At 42.2% G+C, this 27,909-nt stretch overlaps 2 protein-coding genes across 2 annotated transcripts in view; both read right to left on the minus strand.

Moving 5' to 3' along the window:
- The window catches only part of LOC128323186 (protocadherin alpha-5-like), a 267,377-nt gene that overhangs the window by 189,027 nt on the left and 50,441 nt on the right, over positions 1-27,909 (minus strand). The window lies entirely within an intron of this gene.
- Positions 15,069-16,391, minus strand: LOC128322158 (protocadherin alpha-8-like). Its single transcript, XM_053242929.1, has 2 exons — positions 15,993-16,391; positions 15,069-15,253 (listed from the first exon to the last, which is right to left on the minus strand). Exons 1-2 carry the CDS (start codon positions 16,215-16,217, stop codon positions 15,209-15,211), a joined length of 270 nt encoding a protein of 89 aa, XP_053098904.1. The 5' UTR covers positions 16,218-16,391; the 3' UTR covers positions 15,069-15,208.

The raw sequence follows: 27,909 nt of genomic DNA on the forward strand, positions 1-27,909 counted from the left end.
ATAGCAAGGAAGCCAATTTAGGCTAGACACTGGGAGGAATTTCTTAACTTGGAGAGCTGTTTGACAGTGGGACAGCCTGCCTCATGCTCCCCTTCTCTAGAGATTTTCAACAAAGGCTGGATGGCCATCTCAGAGGCGTAACTATAATAGGGCAAGGGGAGACAGTTGTCTGGGGGCCCACTCCCTTGGGCGGCCCCCCAGAGGCAAGTCACATGACTGACTCCCTCAGCCACGCACCCGCCCGGGCTTCCTTCAGTTGTATTCATCGTCCGAAATTGCTGTGAGTGTTAAGACCTGGAGCTACCAGAACAGCACATCTTTCTCTAATACCATTCAATGACTTGCGTCATCCAAAATTTAAAAAACCTTTTAAAAAATAATTTAGGATGGTGAGCTACAGAATCAACTACAGGCTCCCATAGTGAGCCTACACCCTGGTAGGAATAGAGAATCTCCAAGATCTCTTCCACCTCTATAATTCTAAGATTATATTATCAAAGGAGTAAAGAACTATCTGGCTCTCTAGCCAGGCAGGACCTTCTGGAGCAGGAAGGATTACAGGTATTAAGGGCTTCTTGGTTTACGCTGAGATTTTACCTGAGCAAAGAGCCTGAGCAATATTCCCCTCAGGGGATGGAGCCACTCTGGGAAGAGCAGAGGGTTCCAAGTTCCCTCCCTGGCATCTCCAAGATAGGGCTGAGAGAGGTCCCTGCCTGCAGCCTTGGAGGAGCCGCTGCCAGTCTGTGAAGACAATACTGAGCTAGATAGACCAATGGTCTGACTCAGTATATGGCAGCTTCCTATGCTCCTATGTTCCTAAAGAGGCCTCCTTGGATCTGGTATATTCCTGTCTATGACTCCTGGCTTGTTTATCAGTCCTGACTTCTGACTTGACTCCTTAGTCCGGATGCCTGGCTTGTTTATCAGTTTTGACTCTTGGGTTCTGACTTCTGGCTTCAATCTTGACGTCTGGTCTGGTCCTTGATCATGGTTCCTGGCTTTCATCCTGTTTCTTTGTTTACTTTCTGGTCCTGATTCTCCTGTGGTGGCTGCCCACAGCCTTGTTCTGACAATGTTGCCTATATCGGCTGGCAGCAGGTCTCCAGGGTTTCAGACAGGTCTTTCTAGTTTATTTCAAGTTTATCAGGAGATACCAAGAGTGGAATTCCATATATAGATATAGATATATACTCACGCACACGCACACGGGATATTGTGTGGATAGATAGATAGATAGATAGATAGATAGATAGATAGATAGATAGATAGATAGATAGATACACATGGTGTGTGTGTGTGTGTAGTGTGTGTGTGTAGCAACTTGTTTTCCCTTGTTTTCAGTTAGGGTTGATTTAGGACACACACACACCCCGGAGAACCTCTCTGATGTCTACCAATGATAATCAGATTCTGCAATTTTTCTGATGTTCCACTCAACAAAGTATGACAAAGTGCTATATATGCTAAGTACTGTGTTAACCATATACTATTTTCTATCCTCTTTTAAATCACTTTCTTTCATAGATTTTCCCCACAGATTGCAACATTATCATTAGAATTTTGAAATTAGAAGCGATCAAAAGGCCGTCTAGCCAACCATGTAACCCAGCAGACTCTGAACAGATCAAGCAAAGAAAAAGAGGGCAGCAACAAAGCCAGGACACAAAAAAGGAAGCAGAGGCAGTCTCAAAAGGGTGCTCAGAATATTAGGTTCATTGGAGGAAATCTAAAATGCCCAATATTTCAGCATAACCTTGAAGCATCATGCTTTTTTGAGTTCACAATCAGTGGAACCTCTTACAAGCACCAACAGGGATTGTGTGTGTGTGTGTGTGTGTGTGTGTGTGTGTGCGCCTTGAAGAAGGCTTACTCCTAAACACTTTGGTTATTTCAGATTTTCTTCAATACACATGATGAGCACCTTTTTGCCTCTCCTTTTGTTTGTTGTTTTCAACACAGATAAACCCAGACAATCCAGAACACAAACTTCTGTAAGCAGAATGCAGATACAAGGACAGAATGTGCTCTGATCCATCATTTCAGGTGATTCATTCAACAAGCCAAGCCACCATCCATGGTTTCATATTTATTCATTTATTTTAACTTTTCTATATGTTCTAGTGATTGCAGCAATGGCACTAAACAAACAGTGAATACACAGAAACACTCAATTATTTAAAAGTTGATGACATTCACTGCTATCTTCTGATGTTACTTTATCAAAACAATCGAAGGTGCTTGATGTTATTCACACATTATCAAAGATCAACCCTGTCTTTCCGTTACATTAATTCATACCACTAAGTTATACATTAAGTTAAGACATTAAATTAAGTCATGAAAAGGTGCACCGTTTGCAAAAACAAACCATTCTTACGTTTTTGAACAGGAGGCTAATACACTTGACTTTAACAAGTATGGACATGCAACAAAATGTTGCACTATATCCCCAGTGTACGTGTGATTCTGAGGCTGGCCTTGGTGACAAAACAAATGGTAGCAACAATGACAGGACAGGAGTCTGTCCTCTAATTTTGGACTTCGCTTTATGAATAAGCAAATTTTAGTAAGCAAATTTTTAGTAAGAAAATTTTCCTACTCCCTTTACAGAAAAACCACAGTGGCTGGTCTTTCTTTCTTTCTTCCTCATACAATTTTTAACTGCCTTTCATAATGCATCTCAAGGCAGTTTACAAAAGTTAAAATACAATAAAATTCCATACAAATTACATTTAAAACGTTAAAATCAGTGAAACAGTAAAAAGCACCACAAAAAACCACAAAAAAACACCCCACCATTAAAAAGACAAACAGAAACAAGTAAACGGAGAGACCCAGCTAATGAGTAAAAGCCTGAACAAATAAAAAGGTCTTCAGTTGTTGTTTTGTTTTTTAAACAGCCACAGATGTCAAGGAGCAGACATTCACTGAGAGAACATTCCAGAGCCTGGGGGCAACAACAGAGAAAGCCCTGTCCCGTGTGCACAACAATTTAGCCTCTCTGAATGCCAGCACATTGAATAAAGGCCCTCTGATAATCTTATTGGGTGGGCAGAAAACTTTGGGAGCAGGCGGTCCTTTGGGTTTCCAGGGCCCGAACCGCTAACGGCTTTAAAGGTAATAACCAGCATCTTGAATTGGATCAGGAAACAAACTGGCAACCAGTGCAGCTTTTACAGAGTAGGTGTAATATGTTCCGAACAAGCAGTTCCAGAGAGAACTCTGGCACCTGCATTCTGCACCAGCTGAAGTTTCCAAATATTCTTCAAGAGCAGTCCCACATAGAGTGCATTGCAGTAATCCAGCCACAACGTGACTAAGGCATGGGTAACCATGGCCAGATCTGCCTTCTTGAGAAAGGAATGAAGCTGGTGCACTAGTCGAAGCTGTGCAGAGGCACCCCTGGCCACACCCTCCATCTGAGCATCCAAAAGCAGAGCCAGGTCCAGCAGCACCCCCAAGCTGCTCACTTGCTCTTTCAAAAAGGGAACAACCCCATCCAGCCCAAAGCTTTTCTACTGACCAACAGTACTTGTGTCTTGTTTGGATTTAGCCTCAGTTTGCTAACCCACATTCAGCCCATCACTACCTTCAGCCCTTGGTTCAGTACATTTGCTGCTTCCCTAGGCTCTGATGTGTCATTTGTCTCTGGAAATGGACCTAGCTGAAGCTGATAAAAAGTGCTCCTGGCCACTTCCTCAGCCTGAGAAATCAGAGAGAGTTTTGGATCCAAGAGCACTCCCAAGCTACATAGTTGATCTTTCAGAGGGAATGTAACCCCACCCAGATCAGGCAGATCTAAACCATCTCTTGGGTCCCGACCCCCCACAGTCAGTACCTCTGACTTATTTGGATTCAGCTTCAGTTTGTTATCCCTCATCCAGCCCATTACCACCTCCAGGCAGGCATTTAGGAAAGTTATGCAATACACCAAATAACTTGAAGCCTACATGCTCAAAAGATCATCTTCACGGGAACTGACAGCCAATGGCATTATTTAGATAGTCATCTTTATTAACCAAATAAGAATCGTAATGCACCCCACCATCACTATATTCTTGGTGATCTGTATATTTGTTTATTATTTATCTATTTATTTTATATACCACTTAACTGAAAAGTATCCTTGAAGTGGTTTATAAAAATAATATTAAAAGCAAGATCTAAAACAACAAAAATAAAAATAGACACACAGCATCAGTCTACCAAATATCATCAGTGTGAATCAAAGAACTCCTTTTAATTTGAGCATTGCTGTACCTACCTTGAGCCTGGAAGGAAAAGCGGAGAGGACAACTCAAAATATTAAGAATTAAATTACGTAATAAAAAATCACGGCATTTTAGAGTTGGATCCGTACTTAGAGGTCTTCTAGCCCAACCCACGGCTTCAGCATCCCTGAGAGATGGCTGTCCAGCCTCTGCATGAAAATCTCCAGCAAAGGAGAGCCCACCATTGACCAGGCAGACTGTTCCACTGTGAAACAGCTATAGTAAGCCTATACATATCAAATCCTGGCCAAGAGTTGCCCCCCATGCTCCAGTATTATACTTGGTTCTATATTTCTTACCAAAAGGCATAAAGAGATAACAAAGTATGTCAAACAGGCCAAAACAGAATAACTGAAGAATTACAGTATCAATCCACATAACTCACCTGCCCAGCTGAATTGGGACCTGGATCTTTCACATCTCCCACCTCTGCATTCTCCACACAGGCAGGAATATTGGGGCTGAAAACCATGAGGTCAGTCTTTGCACCAGCATCTCCGCTCACCCCTGCCAGGATGTGGCTGTGGCGATTGGAATATGACCAGCTGCCCACTTCACTGGCACACACCAAGGTGGCAGTTCCAGGACCATACACCATTGCCTCCTTTGCCTGGCATTGGCAACGCAGAGCCATGTATACTATTATCACTAGCAAGAATAAGCTGGACACTGAGCAGATGGAGATGATCAAGTAGACATTGATATTGTCCATCAGTGGCTTTGGGCTCCCTCCCATCCTGGAAAGGTGAGTGTCAGCACTGGCAGCCTTGGCACTCGCCACCAGTGACACACTCAAAGTAGCTGTGGATGACAGTGTTGGCTTGCCATGGTCTTTCACGACAACCAGTAGTCTATGGCTGCTACTCCCCTCTGCCTCATCCAGTGTGCGTGTGGTGCTGATCTCTCCACTGTACAATCCCACTCTCCAAGGACCATTGGTCAACTCCTGCACCTCATATCGTAGCCATGCATTGTAACCTGAATCAGCATCCAAAGCATGGATCTTCCCTACCACAAGCCCAGAAGCCACAGGGACCACAAGAGAGATGGAAACCTCTTCTGGGCCAGACACTGTGGGCACATTGTCATTCTCATCCACTACAAAGACTTGCACTGTCACATTGCCACACAAGGAGGGCAGCCCAGAATCCTTGGCACTCACTTGGAACTCCAGCAGCTTCATCTCCTCATAGTCCAAGGACTGCAGGGCATAGAGCTTCCCACTCTCCGAGTGCACTGAGATGTAGCTGGAAAGTGGCCAGAGCTTCTCATCTATCCAGTAGCTGACTTGGGCATTCTCAGCCACATCTGAATCTGAGGCAGACACAGTGAAGATGTGAGCACCAGGTGGGTTGTTCTCCTTCACAAATATTGTGTAGGAGGGCTGCATGAAGGCAGGTGGATTGTCATTCACATCACTGATTGGTATTATCAGGCTTCTCGTAGCAGACAATGGTGGGACTCCTTGGTCTTGTGCTGTCACCACCAGATTATACTCCTCCACCTGCTCCCGATCCACCAGTTCAGCAAGCATTAGTGAATAGTAATTCTTGAAGGTGGACACCAGCTGGAAGGGGCTACCAGGGGGCCCTAAGGAACTGCTTACTTGTCCATTGATGCCACTGTCACTGTCTGAGATGCTGATCAGGGCCACCACCATCCCCAGTGGGGAGTCCTCTGGAATGGGTATCAAGAGGGACATCACTGAAATCTCAGGAGGATTATCATTCACATCCAGAACCTTAATCAAAACTTTGCAGTGTCCTGATAGCGGAGGATTCCCCTTATCTTTTGCCTCAATCTGTATTTCATAAGAATTGATGTCTTCAAAATCCATTTCCCCTTTTACGTGAATCTCACCAGTCTTTTGGTCAAGGACAAACTTTTCCTTTCCATTTGGAGGAGAAAAAGTGCTTGATGTGTATGAAAACTCCTTATTTGTTCCCTCATCCAGATCTGTTGCATTGAGCTTAATTGCTAATAACCCACTCTCTGAGTTTTCAAACAACTGGGCTATGTAAACTGATTGATTAAATACAGGAGAGTTATCATTTGCATCTAGCACTTTGATCACTAGCTGGACTGTGCCTGTGAGTTGTGGTTGGCCTCCATCAGTGGCCGTGAGTAATAAATGGTGAGCAGTGCACTCTTCTCTGTCAAGAGGTTTATTTAAAACAAGGAATAAAGAAGTGCTGTGTTCAGGATTTTCCTTTACCTCTAGACTAAAATGTAGATTTGGGCTGAGTTTGTAGTTGAGCAGAGAGTTTGCAGTGATATCTGCATCAGAGGCTCCCTCCAGAGGAAAGCGTGTATCACGAATGCTGGACTCTGCAATACTAAAATGCTTCTCCATTACTGGGAAAATGGGAGCATTGTCATTGATGTCTGCAATCTCTACTTCCACGTGGAAAACCCTTAGGGGTTTGTCTACAAGTGCTTCCAGGTGAATAATGCACAGAACATTCTTGGCACACAATTCCTCCCTGTCTATCCGAGAATTCACAAACAAAATCCCATTCTGTACATTTACATCAAAATAGTCCCCATGTCCTTTGGACACCATCCGGAACATCCGAGGCACCAGGTCACCTACCTCCATCCCCAGGTCCTGAGCAATGCGGCCTACGAAGGTGCCATGCTGGGATTCCTCAGGCACAGAATAATGGAGCTGGCCACTTCCCATAAACCAGGCTGTGTGGAAGAGAATCAGCTGCAGCAGCCGCCTCTTTACAAAATCTCCCTCCCAAGCAAACATGGCAAACTCAGACACAAAGCCCAGCAGAGTCTTGTTATCTGCATAAATCTCTTTCCTTGAAAAGCAGTCGAAGAAGCTCATCCAAGGGGGGTTGTGTAAAATCAGCCGATTTCTGCATCCAGTATCTGATAGCCCTATTGGGGATCTGTCAGGTAGGGTTTTCTGTCACATTTGAGGGAGGAGCTCTGAATTTTCAATCTCATTTAAGTATTTTCTTAGGAAACACTGACCCCTAGTGACTGAGTTTTGAAATGGAGATAGAAACTACTATTTTATATGTTTTTAATCAAATGTTTAATCTTTTGTCAGGTGAAGTTCTTAGTCTCCATTTGTCTTTCTCTTATAGTTTCATGTGTTTTCTTTTGATACATGAGTATCTTCTTTTAGCTTCATTGAGGAATCGTCAGTTAATGGTTCTATTTGATTTATGTCCATTATATATTGTCATAATTTTCATTCTTCTACTGGATGTTTCCAGGTTCCATACTTTCAGGGGAAACCAGTTTGGTCCTTCCTCCACTTCATCTCTCTTTTGCTTCACTGGGAGAGTCACATGGTTGTTACCATTCTAACAATGCCAGTAATTGTCATGTTCTTTTTTCCTCTCTACGGAAACCAACTCTTCCCTTTCTGATACTAGGTAATTTTCACAATGATTGAAATGTTGGAGAGCTTTCCACTCCCCAGTTCAAATGTTAAGAGTAGTATATAGTGAAACTGTTACTCTCAAGAGCAAAGCAGAAATAAATTTAGGGCAGGATTCCCACCTCACTTCATTGTGAGCTTCATTCTGACTGTCCGTTGCATGCCATCTATTGTAATTTTGCTGTTCCTAAGTGAAAATGGTTTGTGAGTAAAATTGCTTCCCCAAGAGCATTTTCAGAGAGCAGGCTTTATCACAAGTTTACTGTGAGGCTTTACTGTTAATTTAAAGTTGCCCAAATATATCGATACAAAAAGTGAGTTTTTTTACCCAGGATATAAATCAGGCTACACTCTAATGTGCAATGAGATACCTGAATCATGTGTGAAGTGCTCCTTGATTGATTGCAGGGACTTTGGGGTAAGTCTGGCCGATATGTGAATGCATACCCTCCATTGCCAAGGAGATACAAACTAAAAGCCCTGTGTGAAAAAGCTCAAACTAGTTGCAGGCTAGTTTCCTTCCTTCCTTCCTTCACTCCCTCCCTCCTTCCTTAAATTTGGTGCACTGATATAATTCAAAGAGGTTTAATGGAATTCTGCAGGACTGATACCTTTTTTGCCGTGGATTTCAGTCTGTGTGAAATCATGGAGATATAATCAAGACAGAGAGCAGTATAGAGCTCAAGGCCAAGAGTTGCAGCTGAGTATTAAGAAATAACAATATGGCAGGTATAGAATAGCATCTCCTTTTTAATGACCTTTAGATCAACGTCCTTGTATTCGCCAAGGTATAATTGTGGATCATGTTTGCAGCTCTAATATGAGACATTTAGACAAAAGAGGAAGAAACCAAGATCCTGAGTGGTAAAGTGCTTCATTAGATCTCCAAAGAGATAGTTTTTAAGAAGAGTTTTGAATATGAAATCCTGATTCACTTAAGACTTTTGTTGCCACAAGTATTTCTGCCAATTCTGTTGCTTCTTAGTCCTTGAATATCAGTTTTGTCTTCTCTGGACAGGAAAATGGCAGCAACATGCAGAACCAAAGCTTTCCTCTGGGAAACTTTTAATAATATTTAGCACAACTATTAGGTGAAACCAACTGTTCCTTGGTTTCACCTAATCTGATAACAAAGCCCTCCACATCCTCGTGAAGGTTATGATGTAAACCAAGGGTCAGCAACCTATGACGTGTGCCAAAAGTGGCACGCAAAGTGATTTTGAGTGGCAAGTGTGCTGCCACAGGATCCCTCCTGCAACTGCAGCTCCATGACAGCAGCACCAGCAGTGCCACACCCACCACCCAAAGCATTGGAGGGTGCTGGGCTGGTATGGTGTCCCTCCTGGAGCTGAGTGGCAGGAAGTGGAGGGTCAGGGCTGTTGCTGCAAACAGAGGCAACGGGAGAGCCAGTGCAGAAGGGGCTGGATGTGAAGGAACAAGACAGCAGAGGCTTGAGAAGAGGAAGGCAACCAAAGTAGGAAGTGGTGGGAGGTGCTTAAAGTGGGAATTGATCCACTTTACTTAACATGGTGGGGACTGGGGATGAGAGGATGGACAGAATGGGAAGTCAAGATCTTCTGGAGAGAGGCCAGGCCAGTTTAAGAGACGTCGAGTAGGAGGAGGAATAGAGTGAAACAACTCCCTCCCCTACAGCTCTAAGGCCGTTAGCAGTGTGAACCAACCCCTTTCCATGGAGCAGCCCTGACTACAGCACTGTGTTTGACGTTAAAACGCATTACTGGCATGCAATACCAAGAATAAATGTAGACTTGGCACACCACTTCTAAAAGGTTGCCAACTCATGAAGTAAACCATAGTTTTAATTAGGTTTGATATCCTGGTTTGAAATCAAACTATGATTTGAGCAACTAAAGTTTGCCCAATTCTGATGCAATGGTAGACTAAATCATAAATGATTTAAATCAAAACTAAATCACTAAATCAGAAGTGAGGCAGGAAACCAAGGTATGTATGGGAAATAAGGGAACATGCAAACACAGGACTCATGTATATAGTGCCGGACCATGGACTAGTGTTATAAGTGAAACAAATCAATGGTACTGAAGAGACAATTTTCTAGAATTCTGTAACAGTAAAGGCTGGGTGTTTGTTGGGCTAGGAAGGAATTTCCCTCCATGAAAAACATGTCCATTTGCAAGTGATTCAGAGCCAGTTCAGGTGAGCATCCAGCGGCTCACCTGTTGAGGGCAGGGACACAGTGAGAATGTGCCTGTCCTGGCGTCACTAAAGGGATGATGTATGAGAAGGGCGTTCATCCTTTCATTTAGAGAGATCCAAGGCAGAGCTAAAGAGGCAATCTAGCCAACTATTCATTACAAGGTAATGCTTCTTCTGATCAAGTAAAAACACTGGGATGACGGGTAAGCATTTGGTCATTTGGCACATATTTCTTAACGTAATTAAACATTAAGATGAAATAGTTGTACTTGTATTTAGTTTTGCAGATTTGTCTTGTATTATGATGTCCCTCAGTCTACACATACACACACACACACACACCCTATATGAGAACACAGTCAGAATGTTTTTGGCTTTGATACAACCATTATCACAAAATTATTACTTTTTACTAAAAGAACAACCCAGTTTTAAACATATTTATGTCACAGAGTTCCAGAGACTGCAGTAGGTCATGAATTGTGCCAACATCTACTCTGGATTCATTCATTCATTCATTCATTCATTCATTCATTCATTTCTATGTACAACGCTTTGAGAACTTTTGTTGAAAAGCGGTATATAAATATTTGTCATATTCATTTCCTATAGCATTTCCAACAAAATCACATCAGGAGTACAATACTCATACAATATTCTAAAGAGCTAGAAGACTGCATACATTGATATGTCTGGCAGAAGTGTCCAAGAATGCCAACCTTTTGACAGCAAGCATGTGAAATGGAGTCAATGAATTAAACATTTGAGTTTAGTTCTGGTTCAGGTTCATCAGTAATGTTTTAACACTCCAGCTCTGGTTCAGAGAGTGGCTAATATAGTGCACAGTCCACCATTGGTCTAAGGAAGATGCCACCTTGCAGTGGTGTTCTTCTGCTCAAAATCAGCATGCACACAACAGCCTCCAAAACATGATGTCATCACAGGAGCTACAGAGATCCCATTATGCCATAGGAGCTCCATTGCTCCTGCAATGAGGTTGTGCTTTGGAGCCACGGAGGCTGCTGCATGTGTGCAAGCCATAGTGGTGTGTTTTTAAGTAGAAGAACACCACTGTGAGAGGGCATCTTCCTTAGACCAATGGCTTTAGAACAACTGCCACTGTATGTGAGTGCAGTATCTGAGCCACTGACTTTAAAAAGTGGTTGGGAAACTGGTTCGGACACCTTGATCTAGTTGTGAATTGGTTTAGGTACATTTCATGTTGAAAAATAACTGCTAACTGAGCAAAGAGGCATCTTTAAAAAGTGCAATTCTCTTTATTTAGTAAGGGGAGAGCAACTGGCCCTGTCCATCTCCAGCACAGCATCCCTCCAATGGCTGTTGCTGGTGTCTCTTGTGTTTCTTTATTAGATTGAGAGCCCTTTGGGGACAGGGAGCCATTTTAGTTAGTTAGTTAGTTAGTTAGTTAGTTATATCTATGTAAATCACTTTGGAAACTTTTGTTGAAAAATGGTATATAAATATTCATTCAATCAATATTAAATATCAAACCGACAATTTATATAAAGCTGTAAGAAAACAACTGAAAGTAATGTTGCTGTTTTCATGCCTGCTCCCTCTACATTCAGGTTCAACATCAGCATGTGGTATTCAAAGGTTGGGGCCACAGCCCATCAAAAAGGTCCTCCACCACCACTGATGTCTGCATTGCCACTGGGTCTCCTAAATCTTCACAGTGATCCTATGTCAGGGGCAAAGCATTGTGGGAAAATATCAATGGTGCTTCTATCCACTTTTGCACAGAGAAGAAAGTTACTACTGCTAACCACCTGGGGTAACTAAGCTCACCAGGTGAGCCCCCACATGGGTGGGTCCTGGTGGACTTACCAGGATATGGCAAAGTGATGATGGCCATGGTACCCATCTTAGCACCAGCACAGCTGGAGAGCATCACTACATCAGGGGTTGAGACACTGTGGGGAAATTAAAATGTCATCTCCAGTTGTGCTGGTGTTGAGAGGCGCGCTACTGCCATTGTTGCCATGGCCACAGCTGCACAACAGCAGTGGTCACTGCCACTTGCCACCCAATAAGCTCACCAGGATCTACTCAAATGGGGAGATATATCATAGGAGGAGGGCCCATGAGGGCAATTTGCCCTAAGCCCTCTCAAATCCGGAGTTGGCCCTGCCTATACTACAGCAATGTGCCATTATAAAAATATTGTTGGAGGGAGCTAAAATTAGGGAACTGATTCTTCCCAAGACCTTTGCTAACACTACTGAACTGCATACAATTTAAGCAAAGTAAGTGGCCTTTGCATCATGAAACTGCAAGCCGAATATGCAATGTAATATGCAATGGTTATTTTCTGGGAGAAAAGGTAAACTCAAGAAATAGGCTCAGCCACCCAAGGAAGCCTCAGGCAAAGTAATAAAATAATTATTTTATCAATGAGTGTAAAAGCTTCTAAGCACTCCTCTGCTTTCAAATTGAGCCTCCCTTCTTCTCCTACTCAATCTTACAGCCTTCCTCTCCTTTTAAACATCATCTCCTCTACTCCCAGCTCCTCAGGACTCTATCTTCTCTTTCAAAAAACCTCCACTAACTCAGCAAAATAGGAAATAGTGTACCCTGTTTAGGCTGAATGGTAGAACAGCAGTAAGGTGGAACTTCAGTACCAAGAAAACCCAAGATACTTCCTGCTCCGTTCAAGCATCCTCAACACGGAGGCCTTGTTCTTCAGCCACAGCCTGTATGTGGGCAAGCTTCTTCTTGAGAGAAATAGGACTAGCAGTCCTAGACTGTGTCTAGAAAATTTTCATGTTCCTTCTTTTCAAGATCACTGGGATACATAGTTCCTCCAATTATGCCTGCAGCAGAAAGGAACTCACCATCCTGCAAAGAATCTCCCAAGTGACCAATTATTTTGTTTGTTTGGTTGGTTGGTTCAGGTTCTAGGCAACCAAGAGAGTTTAGGTTTGGGTTCAATTCCAGCTCACTGGAAAACCCTCTCTGAACCAGTTTTTAGATTCAGATTCAGTTTGATTCCCCAATTATTTATTTTATTTATTTATTGTTAAATTTATACCCCGCCTTTCATTTGAAAAAATCTCAAGGCGGCTTCCACTAGTTCTACTACTAGTTCCACTAGTAGTAGCCACTAGTTCCACTAGTAGTAGCCACTAGCCACTAGTATACCACTAGTTCTACTACTATACATGGCTATAATATTTCACAAGACACTTATTATCATTCTTCCTTAATGGCGGCAAAGCTGGAGCTTGCCGAAGCCAATTGGAAGCCTGCTAAAATTCCATTGCGGAATCTATGGTTGCACAAAGTATGGGAGTTACCTGTCATGAAGAAACTCTCACATCAATGTAAAGAGACAATGAGGTTCATTACATGAGAGTGGGGTGGGCGGGGGGGGAGGCTTTGCTTCACTCACCTTCCCCCCGGACAATTGTCAAAATGTTGCTGGAAGCGCCATCCATGTACCCACACGGTTCACTTTCAGAGAGCTGGGATGATGCGTCCCATACTCGGGTGTTCCATAATGCACCGTGCACTGAGTGGTTGGAGGAAAACCTGGGTGGAAGTGATTGTATGGAAGCAAGGTAGGAGGAAATCCTGGGTAGCTTTTCCTCCTACCTTCCACACAGTCACTTCTACCCAGGTTTTTCTCTTCCCTCGCTTCCACACAACTGAAAATTGGGAGCACACACAGCTCCCAAACCTGGGTAGAACACAGTTTTTGATTGTGGGAATTACCTCATTGGGCATCGTTGATCCTGAATATTTCTGTTTAATATGGAATCCTTTACACAGAAGCTTAAGTGGCACTTGCCAACAAACCCTTCATTTTCAGCTCTCTACTTATTGACTTAACTGCCATTTTTAATCTACATTCTACAACAAATACATTTTCTCACATCATGCTGATCCTAAATTGGCAGAATAGAAATGTAGTGCTAGAGAAATTACAGTTAAATGCGTCATTTCAAGGATTCTCAGGGTTGCACATGACTTACCTCTCCTGATGAATTTGGGACCAGTTCCTTCCCTTTCCTGACTTCTCCATTCTCTGCAAAAACAGGTATGTTGGGACTGAAAACCATGAGGTCATTCTTGCCACTGGCCTCCCCACTTACTCCTGCCAGAATGTGGCTGTGACGATTGGAATATGACCAGCTGCCCACTTCACTGGCACACACCAATGTGGCTGTGCCTGGGCCATATGTCATTGCCTCTTTTGCCTGGCATTGGCATCGCAGAGCCATGTATATGATGATCACTAGCAAGAATAAGCTGGACACTGAACAGATGGAAATGATTAAGTAGACATTGACATTGTCCACCAAGGGCTTTGGGCCCCCTCCTGTCCTAGAAAGATGGGTGTCAGTTTTAATGGCCTGAGCATTTGCCACCAGTGACACACTAAGTGTGGCTGTGGCTGAGAGTGGTGGTTTTCCATGATCCTTCACTAGAACTATCAGATTCTGGTTGCTTCTGTCTTCCATCTCATCCAGTGCACGCATAGTGCTAATCTCACCACTGTAAAGCCCGACTCTCCAGAGTCCATTACTTCCTTCATGCAGCTCATAGCGCAACCATGCATTGTAACCTGAGTCAGCATCTAGGGCATGGATCTTGCCAACCACATGCCCAGCTGACAGAGGGACCACCAAAACAGTAGGGATATCCTCTGATGGTGTAGACACTGCAGGAGCATTGTCGTTCTCATCCACTACAAAGACTTGCACCGTCACATTGCCACACAAAGAGGGCAGCCCAGCATCCTTGGCTCTCACTTGGAACTCCAGCAGCTTCATCTCCTCATAGTCCAAAGGCTGCAGGGCATAGAGCTTCCCACTCTCTGAGTGTACTGAGATGTAGCTGGACAGCGGCCAGAGCTTCTCATCCAGCCAGTAGCTGACCTGGCCATTCTCAGCCACATCAGGATCTGAGGCGGACACTGTGAAGATGTGAGCACCAGGTGGGTTGTTCTCCTTCACGAAGACCGTGTAGGAAGATTGTGCAAACGTGGGTGTGTTATCATTTACATCACTGATTGGCACTACTAGGCTGCTAGTAGCAGACAGGGGTGGAACTCCTTGGTCTTGTGCCATCACCACCAACCTGTACTCAGCTACCTGTTCCCGGTCCAGAGGCTCAGCCAGGATCAGTGAGTAGTAATTCTTGAATGTTGACTCCAGTTTGAAGGGCAGCCCAGGTGGCCATAGAGAACAGCTCACTTGCCCATTGGCTCCAGAGTCTTTGTCTGAGACACTAATCAGGGCCACCACTATCCCTAGTGGGGAGTCCTCAGGCACTGGCACAGACAGAGAAGTCACTGACACTTCTGGAATGTTGTCATTCATATCTAACACCTCAATCAGAATTTTACAGTGTCCCGATAAGGGAAGATTGGCTTTATCTTCTGCAACAATTTCAAGGTTATACAAATTAATGACTTCAAAATCTACTTCTCCAATTACTGTGATTTCCCCTGTGTAGGAATTAATGCTAAAAATCTTTGTGTAACTTGGAGGCACATTATTACTATAAAAATACAAGATTTCCTTATTAATTCCTTCATCTAAGTCTGTAGCATTAAGCTTAATAACTAATGTTCCAATACTTGCATTTTCTAGCAACTGTACCCTATAAACAGATTGGTTAAATACAGGAGGGTTGTCATTTGCATCTAACACATTGATCACCAACTGAGCTGTGCCAGTCAGCTTCTGTTTGCCCCCATCAGTGGCCAGGAGTACTAAATGGTGCACAGGGGTCTCCTCCCTGTCCAGTGGACTTTTTAATATAAGTACTGGAGATTTATTCTGATCCTCATCACTTCCGGAATCAAGAATGAAATAGTCATTCAGGCTGAGTGTGTAGGTTAGCAGGGCATTGGCATCTATATCTGCATCAGAGGCACCTGCTAGTAAGAAACGACTACCTGGTAATCTTGATTCTGCAATAGCTAAACTTTGTTCATTAATTGCAAAAACAGGTGCATTATCATTTATGTCCTTGATCTCCACCTCCACATGGAAGACCCTCAGGGGTCTATCCACAATCACCTCCAGGTGAATGGAGCACACAGGGCTCTTGCTGCAAAGCTCCTCTCGATCTATGCGCGAATTAACAAACAAGATCCCATTCTGCACATTTACCTCAAAATAGTCCTCGGGTCCTTTGGAAACCATCCGGAAGAGCCGAGGCACCAGCTCACTCACCTCCAGCCCCAGATCCTGGGCGATGCGGCCCACAAAAGTGCCATGCTGGGATTCCTCAGGCACAGAATAATGGAGCTGGCTGGTCCCCACCTCCCAGGCTGTGTGGAGCAGAATCAGCTGCAGCAGCCGCTTTGCCACAAAATCATTCTCCCAGGCAACCATTGCAAATGCAGACACAAGCCTCGCAGTCTCTGATCTTTGTTAAAGATCTCTTTCCTTAGAGGAGTGAAGAATCCAAGCAACTCATCTAGACTGATAGGTGTAAAATCATTGGGATATTTTCCAGTGGTGTTGCATCCATTGTGTGATATCCCGCTTGTAGATTTGACAGGCAGGATTTTCTGTCGGTCTGAGGGAGGAGCTCTGAATTTCACCATCCTTAAATATTTCCTTAGACCACAGTGACCCCTTGTGACTGAATTGTGAAATGGAGATGCTGTACAAGCTTACAGTTCAATAGAAATGACGCAAAAGGGGAAAGGCATGAAGAGGGAAGGCCCAATTCAGGTACCAAACTTTCCAGTTGTATCATGACCAGGTGGGATGGCTACAGTAAAGACAGTTTTGGGAGGGGAAGAGCCATATGGCAGCTGGCCCCAACTAAGTCAATGGAGCAGGCCTTACCACCACCACCATCACCCTTCTCTCTCTCCTGCAGCCTTGGCCTCTAAAACCCCTTTACGTCTATGTAAAGTGCTTTGCAGTCATTAGTTTATCTCTTATGTTTGCATTTTTCTTTTCATTATCTGAATGTCCTGCTTGAATTCACATTTACTTCTTTCTGAAATAATCCTGATGCAGGCAGGCCAACTTCACACCTTGTGTTACTTTAGGTGTTCACCTAAGATTATGTAAGTGTGCATCTAAAATCTAGCATGTGAATTTGACCGGCACATGTTTGTCAAAACTCAGGCAAACTCATCAGGGATAGGGTTGCCATATTCAAGCTTCCCCAATCTGGGTGGCCTGATTAGTTGTGGATCCCTGTTGAGTGTACATTTGCAAACAAGTCTCAGTTTGTTGCCATGTAATGTGTGATGTGAAAGAGCCCTTAATTATTCTATTTGCTATATGTTGATTACAGGTAAGTCATGGTCCCTAACTCTGAACTGAGAACAGGCTTAGACTCATCTTCTCCCTGGTGTCTCCAGTCAGTGGTGGGCTACTTGCCAGCGTGGTGTAGTGGTTAGAGTGCTGGACTGGGGCCGGGGAGACCTGAGTTCAAATCCCCATTCAGCCATAATACTAGCTGGCTGACTCTGGGCCAGTCACTTCTCTCTCAGCCTAACCTCCTTCACAGGGTTGTTGTGAAAGAGAAACTTAAGTATGTAGTTAAGCGGGATATAAATGTAATAATAATAATAATAATAAAACCTCAAGGGCCTTTGCAGGTGTCCAGCCATGCCAACTGCTAATGCTGGTCCTTCTAATTTGATATTGCCTTACTTCCATTCTTTCTCTTCATCTTCTGGAACACACAGCACTGGCCCATAATGCTGGATGAATTGCCTTCTACGCATTTTCCTCTTCATTGTCACTTGTGCTACTGATGGAAGCTAATTTCCAAGAGCACTGAAATATTATCAGCCTCTCAAAAGAGCAATGCTGTAAGTTAAAGAATAACGGAAGTGGGATGGTTTCAAAGTGGGAGGGTGAAAGGAGGTGGAATCATCAGCTGCAACTGCCCTGTTTTCCAGGGACAGTCCCCGTTTTCTGGAATCTGTCTCTGGTAAATCACTGCCCTTATTTTGTCCCTAGTTGACTCTTAGGGATGCCTTGTTCGGTTTTCTTTTCCACACGTGTTGCTACAGTTGTCATTCTTCAGGATTTTGCTTCTTCACCAGAGTCTCTAGAAATTAAATCTCCAGGTGGGTGACTGAATGCATCGTGTCTCTAATGCACCTGCATGTAAATGGGTATACAGCACTAAGATGCTATGCAGTGTGCAGCTTATAGCCTAGTGAAATCCAGTCTTCAGCAATGTGTAATAGTGAAAGGATGGCGAAGCGTGGGCCATAATCCTTGTTCTGGAAGCTGGTGGTTGAAAGGGTATCTCTGTTTTCATCTGTGAAATGTTGGAAGGTATGGGCTTGGCTCACCTGCTTTGGTAATCTGGAATAATGTGCTTTGCAGGCACTTAACTACCTGCTTTCCATTTTATGGCATGCATTTTATGGCATGCACCCAGCTAGTATCATGGCTGAATGGGGATTTGAACTCGGGTTTCCCTGGTCCTAGTACGTTTGGGGCAGTATACAAGTTTGATAAATAAATAAAATGAATATATTCATTGGGATGTCTTTATTTTCATCAGTGAAATATTGGAGAGCATGTGGAATGGTTAGGCCAGGCTCTAAAAAGAAGTGGTGTAGTTTTAGGTCTTCATGAATAGAAGAGGAATCGTTTTAGGTCCACATGAAAAGAAGTGGGATGGTCTTTCCTCTCCGCAGTTCTTCTAGTACCAGTCGTTCATGGTGAAACCATTTCTTGCCTGCAAGCAGTGGAGCTTTGAGTTCCATTCTTTCCCATCACATGCTGGGTTCTCTTGCTTTGTTCGGCTGCATTGCACACAATGTGTTTTTTATTTGCTGTTGATTGCAATTCAAAATGCAGTGTGAGTGGCAGATGTGCCATCAAGAAAGGTTTAGAGGATGAGAAAAGCATGTTTGTTACGTACATCCTGTGGTGTCTGTACCTCTTTCCATCTTTGTTGCAGAATGATGAAATGGGACTGATGCAGTCTAAAAGACTCTGGAGGAGTTTTCAATAGGTTTTGGGTCATTTGAGATTATGAGGGTGTTACCAAGATAAGGAGTGGTGTATGGCTCATACCAAAGATGTATGGAAATATATAAAGAAATACTATTACTTTTGAGTAGGTAATCATTTCCCTTTTATGACCTCCTAACTAAATTTCATTGTATTGATCAAGGTGTGTGTATGGGTTAGGTTTGCAGCTCTGTTCTGATGAAACATTTAGGCATAAGAGGAAGAGAACAGTTGCAGACTGTTTTACTAGATCTCCAAACAGTTGACTCATGAAGAGAGTTTTGAATATAATGATAACAATTATTTTCCATCTTAGAGTTCAGTTGGAAATGCTTCTGCTGTCTCATATACCTGTCTGTCCATGGATTTCAATCTCTCTAGCCAGGATACTACCAACCACAATTAAGTAGAAGTAACAGATAATATTTAGCAATCTGAGAAATGTTATTTAAATGTGTTGCACAAATTCAGCTACAAATGCTTCAGTCGCCAGGAGTCGACACCAGCTCGACAGCATACTTTACCTTTACCATGAAGATGATCTCAGTGGCTAGGTGGTATGGCCAGAGAAAAAGGTAAGTCATCTGATTTGAAAGCCTGCAGTGGTTGCTTTGATTGGCCAAGACACAGGACCCCACCCAATCCCCCCCCCCCCGCAGGAGGGGTATCACATCCACAGCTCACACCTTTGGCCATTTTTCCATGAGCAAAGGAAAAGGTGCTTGCTGGGGGCGTGACTTATCATGCCCATGATAAGTCTTTCTTGTGTCTGCTGGGTAGACAGAACTGGGTACTGGCTGGCTAGTTATAGAACTGTTTTGGGTAGAGAACTACCAGGTAGAAGAGGCTGGGTAGTTACAGAACTGCTCTGTGGCCTGGGGAATATAGGTTTGAAACCTGCCTGTTCTTCCTCAATCTCTGTGCCGTGACCTGCAAGCATTTTATTTATTTATTTGGAGAGGGTGGAAAAGGAGTCTGACTCAGTATATGGCAGCATCCTATGTTCCTATGTTCCTAGGTCCCTGTCCAGCTTCTGCTTGAAGGCCTCCAGTGAGGGAAAGCTCTCCCTGCTCCCATAATTGGCTCCAATGCAAAACTGCTCAGACCATTAAGAAGTTTCTTCTAATGTTCAACCAATATCTACCTTCCTGTAACTTAAGCCTATAGATCTAGCCCTGACCCCTGAGATGGTAAAGAACAAATCTTTCGCCTTTTCTATATGGCAGTCCTTGAGGTATTTGAAGAATGCTGTCCTAGCCCCACTCAGCCTTCTACTCTCAAGGCTTAACACACTCAAGTACTTTCAACTTTTCCTCACAGTGCCTTTTCCCCCAGACCCCTGATCATCTTTATTGCTTGCCATTGAACCCTTTCCAATCTGTCTATGTCCCTCTTTACATGTGACTTCAGACCTGGAGACAGTATTTCAGATGAAGGCTGACTAGTGTGGAATGAAGTGGAACTATAATTTCTCGTGACTTGAAGACTCAGTGTGAGGCAGCTGTTAAAAAAAAAAAGGCAAAATCCATGCTTGGGATCATTAGGAAGGGGACTGAAAATAAAACTGATAATATTATAATGCTTTCATACAAATCTATGGTGTGGCCACATTTGGAGTACTGTGCACAGTTCTGGCCACCATCTCTCAAAAGGGATATTGTAGAAATAGAAAAGGTGCAGAGAAAGGCAACCAAGGTGATCAGGGGCCTAGAGCACCTTCTTTATGAGACAAGGCGACAACATCTGGGGCTTTTTAGAAGACTAAGAGGAGACATGATGGAGGTTTATAAAATTAAGAATGGTGTGGAAAGAAATTTCTCTCTCATAACACTAGTACCGGGGGGTGATCCCATGAAACTGATTGCCAAGAAATTTAGGATCAACAAAAGGAAGGACTTTTCCACACAGCGCATAATTAATCTGTAGAATTCTCTGCCACGGGATGTGTTGATGACCACCAGCTTGGATGCACTTAAAAAGGCCCAGACAAGTTCATGGAAGACAGGTCTATCAATGGCTACTAGTCTTGATGGCTATATGATACCTCCAGGCTCAGAGGCAGGATGCTTCAGAATACCAGTTGCAGGGGAGCAACAGCAGAAGAGAGGACATGCCTTCATATCTTGCCTTCTCAAACACATCTGGTGGGCCACTGTGCAAAACAGGATGCTGCATTAGATAAGCCTTGGACCTGACATTAGATAGGCCTTGGCCTAACATTAGATGTTGCATTAGATAGGCCTTGGGGCTAACAACAGCAGGGCTTATGTTCTTATGTTAGTGCAGCTTAAAACTGCATTAGCCTTCTTTGCAACTGTATCACACCACTAACTCATGTTCAGCTTGTGATCAACTGCAATTCCAAGATCCTTTTAACTTGTACTGTTGCCAAGCAGTGTTCCCTCTAACAGGGATTCCCAGATGTTGTTGACTACAAGTCCCACAATTCCCAAGCAAAGGCTATTGCAGCTGGGGATGCTGGGAGTTGTAGTCAACAACATCTGGGAATCCCTGTTAGAGGGAATACTGTTGCCAAGCCATTCTAGTCCTGTGTGTTTGATTTATTTTATTTTGTCGCCTAAATGTAGAATTTTGCATTTGTCCCTGTTGAATTTCATTTTGTTAGTTTCAGCCCAGTTTTCCATTCTGTGAAGAACAGAATGTTATTCTTCCCTTCTGAGGTGTTGGCTATCCCTCTGAGTTTTGTGTGATCTGGAAATCTGGTGATGATTTCCTCCATCCCTTCATCGAAGTCAGTGATAAACATATTGAAGAGAACTGGGCCCAGTACAGAACCTCATGGTACCTCACTCAAAACCTCCCAACAGTTTGATAAGAGTCATTGATGATACTCTTTGAGTATGGTATGGTTTTCTAACTGCTAGTGAATCTGCCTGATAGTATTGCCATCTAGCCCTCATTTAACAAATCTGTTCTGATGGGAACTTTGTCAAATATTTTGCTAAAAACATGATAAACATAAGGATAAAGAGGAGAAGGAAAAGAAAAGGTGAAGAAAGAGATTTTATTTTTAAAAAACTTTTATTTGATACTTCTTAATTGTTTTCAAGGAAACTGGATATCGCTGACAAAGGTTATGAACAAATTAAAATATATAATCTTTGGAAATATTGTGTCCAATTAGAAGAAATATTAAATTCTGAGACAGAGGATACTAAAAACTTGATTAGTAAATTGGACATTCCAGCATTATCACAAGGCAACACATGACTATTCCAGCAAGCATTTGGGGCTAGCTGACTGGCTTTTAAATTAAATTTTAAATGGCTACTTTGGGATATCTGCTATGATCTAGCTATTGTTCGAGGCTGCCATTTTATTTTATGTTGTGCTGTTTTGTTTAATATTGTAATTATGTTTGGGTTTTTAAAAATCATTTTTATTGATTTTTTTTGTACAAGGTAGAGATTTTAAAAAGAGAAAATTATTACAACAGATAAAATAGAAAACACATAAACAACATGCCTGAGAGTCTTATTTAGGTTTAATCAGAACAAAATATTTGAGTACCATTTGGTGAGGTAAGGCTATCGTGTTTGTTATTATTATATTTTGTTTTTATATTGTATTATAAACTTCTAGATTGGCATTTTCAGAAAAATGGAAAATATGTTTTAACAAATAAATACATGCACACATGCATACATACAGATAGACTAGAGGAACCTGTTAATAGGGAAGTAGAATATAAGGCAACAGAGTTGAACAACACTTTGGTCACAGTACAGGATTCTATTATGTTTTCAAAGGTTACTTAACTCCAAAGCTCGAGTTGCATATTGCATAAAGAATAAGACAACCCTGGATACAACGCAAAAATTATATTAACGTTTTACATTTTTGGAATTGCAAAATGTTTCAATTCCTTAATTTTTGCTATTTTATTTTTGAAGCAAATATAATCTTAATCCCTAAGGCAGAAAAAGATGAGGGGGGAAGCCAATTGTTTTAGACAGCTATCAATTCTAAACACTGGCTGGTATCCAGAGCAATGAACCACTTGCCAAAAGACTTTATGCTAGTGCAAAACTGTTGGACTAGCTAGCAGTTTAAGTCTGTAGCTTGCATTTCAAACAAATGTAGGGATGTGCACAAACTGGTTTGGCGCCTCCTTAAGGAAGCGCTGAACTGGTTCGGGCTCTTGCAGCCACACTGATTTGGTGGCCTACTCCTCTGCCACCCCAGTGCTTTTCCAGGTGTGGCACTCGCTTTATTTTTTGATTTGATTTGATTTGATTTGATTTGATTTGTATACCGCCCTTCCAAAATGGCTCAGGGTGGTTTACAATTAAACTTTACCAAATTTACCAAAGACTGTGTGTGGCTGTGGCACTGTTCCCTGAGACCTGCACATGCCCTTTGGTAGAGCAAGTGCTGTGCCCAGGAAAGCGATGAGGCAGCAGCAGAGCAGGTAAGGACCTGATTACCTGCGTCTTAAGGAAACCACTCCCTATTCTGCCTGTGGCTGCCTGAGCCCATTCAGACACAACCCCTAAACTAATGCTGCACAACTGCAAGCATACCTACAGTTGTACAGCAGTTGTCCAAATGCGGCATGCCTCATGAAGGAAAATCCAATTAAATCTGCACACAGCTTAATCAATACATGTTATTATGGTATGATAGATTGAAAGGAATCAAGGAATAGACTTTGACCTGTGGTTGCCCTGATAAAGAACACTTTCCACATAACTGGGTAGGCCAAGGTAACCGACGACAGAGAATAAGGTTAACAAGAATAAAAGATGAGTAAAAGGGATTGAGAACAAGAAGTTGACTGCAAGAACATACTTCATAACTGAGGGAGGGGGAAGTGTGTTAAGTCATAAGATGATATCAGGGGAAGAATTTACGTGAAAGGGGTGAACCAATCGCATGAAATGCAGTGGGTACAAGAAAGAACTACCTGGTCAGCATAAGCCAATTGTAATGGAGAATTCAACAAATACAGCCTTTTATTCCTCTAAGGTGGCACAATAAATGTGTGTTTTGCTGAGGAGATGGGACTGGCTGTTTCTGTCAGCCTAGCCTCAACATGCATGCTGTCTGTCAGTTGTTATTTGTTGTTGCAATCTATTTTGTATCTGCATACTGCTTGCTTTAAAATGAATGTGATACAATACATATTACAAATTTTACTTTATACATTTAATGTATTGGAGTCTGATTCTCTGGCAGCAGGCAATTGAAAGGAGAGGGCTTAAATTTTGTCTTGCAGCTAAATTATTGACTAGATTGGTGCTGCATGTAATCTGTTTTGGGGGAGCTTATTAACTCTCCTAAGCCACCTAATGGCACAACAGGGTAACTTACCTAGGGAGCAAGAGGTTGCTGGCTCGAATCCCACTGGTATGTTTCCCAGACTATGGGAAAGTTTGTATGTTTTCCAGACTATGGGAAAAAACTATGGGAAACACCTATATCGGGCAGAAGTGATATAGGAAGATGCTTAAAGGCATCATCTCATACTGTGTGGGAGATGGCAATAGTAAACCCCTCCTGTTTTCTACCAAAGACAACCACATGGCTCTGTGGTCGCCAGGAGTTGACATTGACTCGACAGCACAACTTTACAACTTTATTAACTCTCCTACACTCATTTATTGAGCCCCTGGTGGCGCAGTGGTAAAACTGCTGCCCTGTAACCAGAAGGTTACAAGTTCGATCCTGACCAAGGGGCTCAAGGTTGACTCAGCCTTCCATCCTTCCGAGGTCGGTAAAATGAGTACCCAGAATGTTGGGGGGCAATATGCTAAATCATTGTAAACCGCTTAGAGAGCTTCCAGCTATAGAGCGGTATATAAATGTAAGTGCTTATTCCAATGGAAACTTTTCCAGAAGAGCACTCTCTCACAATCCCCATTTTTAGTGCAACCAAGCCATCCTTTAGAGGTAGTGCAAAAGTGTTCATTTTGCATGCTGTTCCTCAGTCTGTATGTTAACCACTGATTATGAAATTTTAACAATGATATTGATAGAAAAGGTTAATCCGTTATTATGCAGTTATATTCATAGGGACTATTCCAGCTTTCTGAAGAAGAGGCAGCTTATGGAAAATATTAGGAAAGTGATCAATTCATCACCAATTTTCCAAATTACCTGCTTTTATTATATTGTTGTCATTACTGAGAAGGCATGTGACAGAATAGAATGTTCTTTACCAAAAGATATAGTGAAGGAATCAGGATTTTGTCTTAATATGCCAAACTGAATTGAGCTGATTTGTTGCACACCTCCTTCAAAAATAATTTTCAACAGGCAACAATCAAACCTTATACTCTTTAGAAGGAATACATTACATTTGATGTTTGCTAATATGTGTACAGACCTGGCAATCACAGAGCTGGAAAAAGATGCTAACAAGATTGGAGTACTTGAGAATTAGTTGAAAATAGCACTCTGTGTAGACGGTGTAATATTGGAGGGGGTGGGGGTGGGAAAATACATTCCAGAGTTTCAGTAAAGAAATACAGTGGGGTATAAACTAAATGTTTTAAAAGAGCTGTTAGGAATACATAGAAATTTGGAGAATAAGGATGTAGTAAGAAATAGTGGTGTGCTAGATGGACAGAAAAAATACTTCAGATATCTAAAAGTAAATTTATTTAAAGATGTATAGATTGTATAGATTGGAATCAATATATTATTGATAACTAAAATGACAAGATTTAAACAAGTGGTCAAAGGTAAAAAATATACTACATGAGGAGAATTAGGACTATGAAAGTAAATATATTGCTACAATTCTTATTAATTTTCCTAACTAAAATGAAAAATATGATTTATTATGTTTCTGTTGTTTATAACAGCTGACATGATGCCCAGCATGCTGACAATCATGCGAACTGCATTGGGGCTGCAGCAGACCCATAAGTCCTGTCACTATTGAGAATGAGTGGTTGTGCGATCAGCAGTGCTGCAGTTATTCCCATTGCTGACTGCTCAGTCATTCATTCTCAAGAGCACCAGTGCTGCCTTATAAGTCTGCAGCAGCCCTGGCATGTAATGTTTTGCCACTGGCATCTTGCGTGTTGTGCCGGCCAAGAATTTCATGGTTTTGTATTTCAATATTTAAGCCGTGTTTCGTAATTCACTTTGTAAATGTCTTTGAAATGAGAAGGCAGGGGAGAAATAATTTTAATCAATCAATCAATTAGCATACCATCGCAGATGCTAAATCTAATCCAATGTTTGATAAATCAATTCAAATTAGAATAATAAAACTCCACAAATTATTCACTAAATAAAGAATACAAACTGAGCAGCAGAAAGTTTTAGAAGATGATGTGGCCGTGCTAAATATTATTACCATGCTGCTAAGTATCTTCATCATGAATTTCTCAGTGGTAAGAAACAAAGGCTGCAGTCCTATGCACAGCTACTTCAGATAAAGTCCTATTCAGCTCAATAGATCTTGGTTCCATGGTTCACACACTAATATAACATGCATGTAAGAACATTTTGCATGTGCAAGGCAGGAGGGGTGATTTTGGTCAATCCCCCTTTCCTCTGCTGCTCCAATGCCCCCCTCCCCCCAAAAAAATGTCCCTAAGCATTGGGGGACCTTCAGGGATGTATTCTCAGGAGGGCATCAAGGGTGACAGAAGGAAGGGGGGATCAGAGAAAATTGCTGTTTGTCAGTATTTGAGCTCATGTAAGCATTCACAGGATTTTGTTGAAACAGTCTTAATTTCAGCTGAGATAGAACAGCATTACATTTCTCTACAACCTTCAAGCATTGGACCATGTGAGCTGGGGAAATGATAGAAGATGGATTAAAATCTTATTGTTACTGTTTTCAATAACTATTATAAATTATATATATATTTATTTCAGTCATAGACCAGTAAAATAAAATAAAATAAAAACAGATAAAAATGAAAATAGGAACGACAATAGAACATTCATTACACTATGTGAGTCCGCATTTGACATATTATATAGCAAAATTTAGCCACCGTATCTACAACATCAGAATTTAAGTTGGTAAGCAGATAATTTAAATAAAATTCATCTTGATGACCCGGGAAATTATTCAAGAGCAGGGCTATTAATTTACATCTTACTTCTCTATAGTGATCACAGTACAACAGGACATGAGCGGTTGTTTCGATATGGCCAGATCCACATGGGCACACTCTAGATACACTTGACGTGCCTGCGAATCTTCCAAATAAAACTGCTGTAGGTAGAGCGTTTAATCGGGTGAGAGTGAGAGCTCGTCTGAACTTTGGTATCAAGACATTACTTAAATATGGAGCTGGCTTAAACTCAATGTTCTGACTTCCAAGATATATACCACCCGGTAAGTTTGCCTGTTCCATTTGCAGCTCTACATCCTGTGTACGCTGTATAATCAAGCGCTTAGCTCGATCAAATCCTAGTCTGGTTATCTCCACTAGGGAGAATCCATATGCTGATAATTTTTCCATGATTCCTAATTCCCAATTAGATTTGAAGGATCCTCCAGGATAAGATATACCAACCCAACCTTTGTAAACACAAGCTTTAGCCAGAAAAGTATAATGGCTTTCCAGTAGCAGGATTCAATTGTGGTCAGTCCCACCTCTCTTCTAATGACAGAATTTGAGACACACCTTGGAAGTTGCAGTATACGTCTTATAAATTTAGTTTGCAAAGATTCGATCAAGGCAAAATTAGTAAATGTACCTAACTGCGCACCATACATTATTTGCGGAAGTACTTTGGCAGCAAATAGTTTTAATGCAACAGGTATATACCTAGCTCCACGTGAGAAGTGAAATGATTTGATTAAGTTAATTGAGGTTTGAGCGCTCTGGATAATATGTTTTTGGTGTACATTCCGAATGCCAGCTGCATGGAAAACAACTCCCAGGTATTTATAAGATTTTGCTTGTTCAATTTTATTTCCATTCATATGCCAAGTATGAATCTTAGGCCTCTTGGTGAAAACTAATACCTTGGTCTTCTGGCAGTTTACCTCAATCAGCTCTCTGTTGCAATATAAAGTTAATTGCGCCAGGGCTCTATGTAATCCAATGGGGGTCTGGAAGAGAAGGATCATGTCATCGGCATATAGCAA

Source organism: Hemicordylus capensis, chromosome 4 (genome assembly GCF_027244095.1).
Source record: "Hemicordylus capensis ecotype Gifberg chromosome 4, rHemCap1.1.pri, whole genome shotgun sequence".
Taxonomy (NCBI): domain Eukaryota; kingdom Metazoa; phylum Chordata; class Lepidosauria; order Squamata; family Cordylidae; genus Hemicordylus; species Hemicordylus capensis.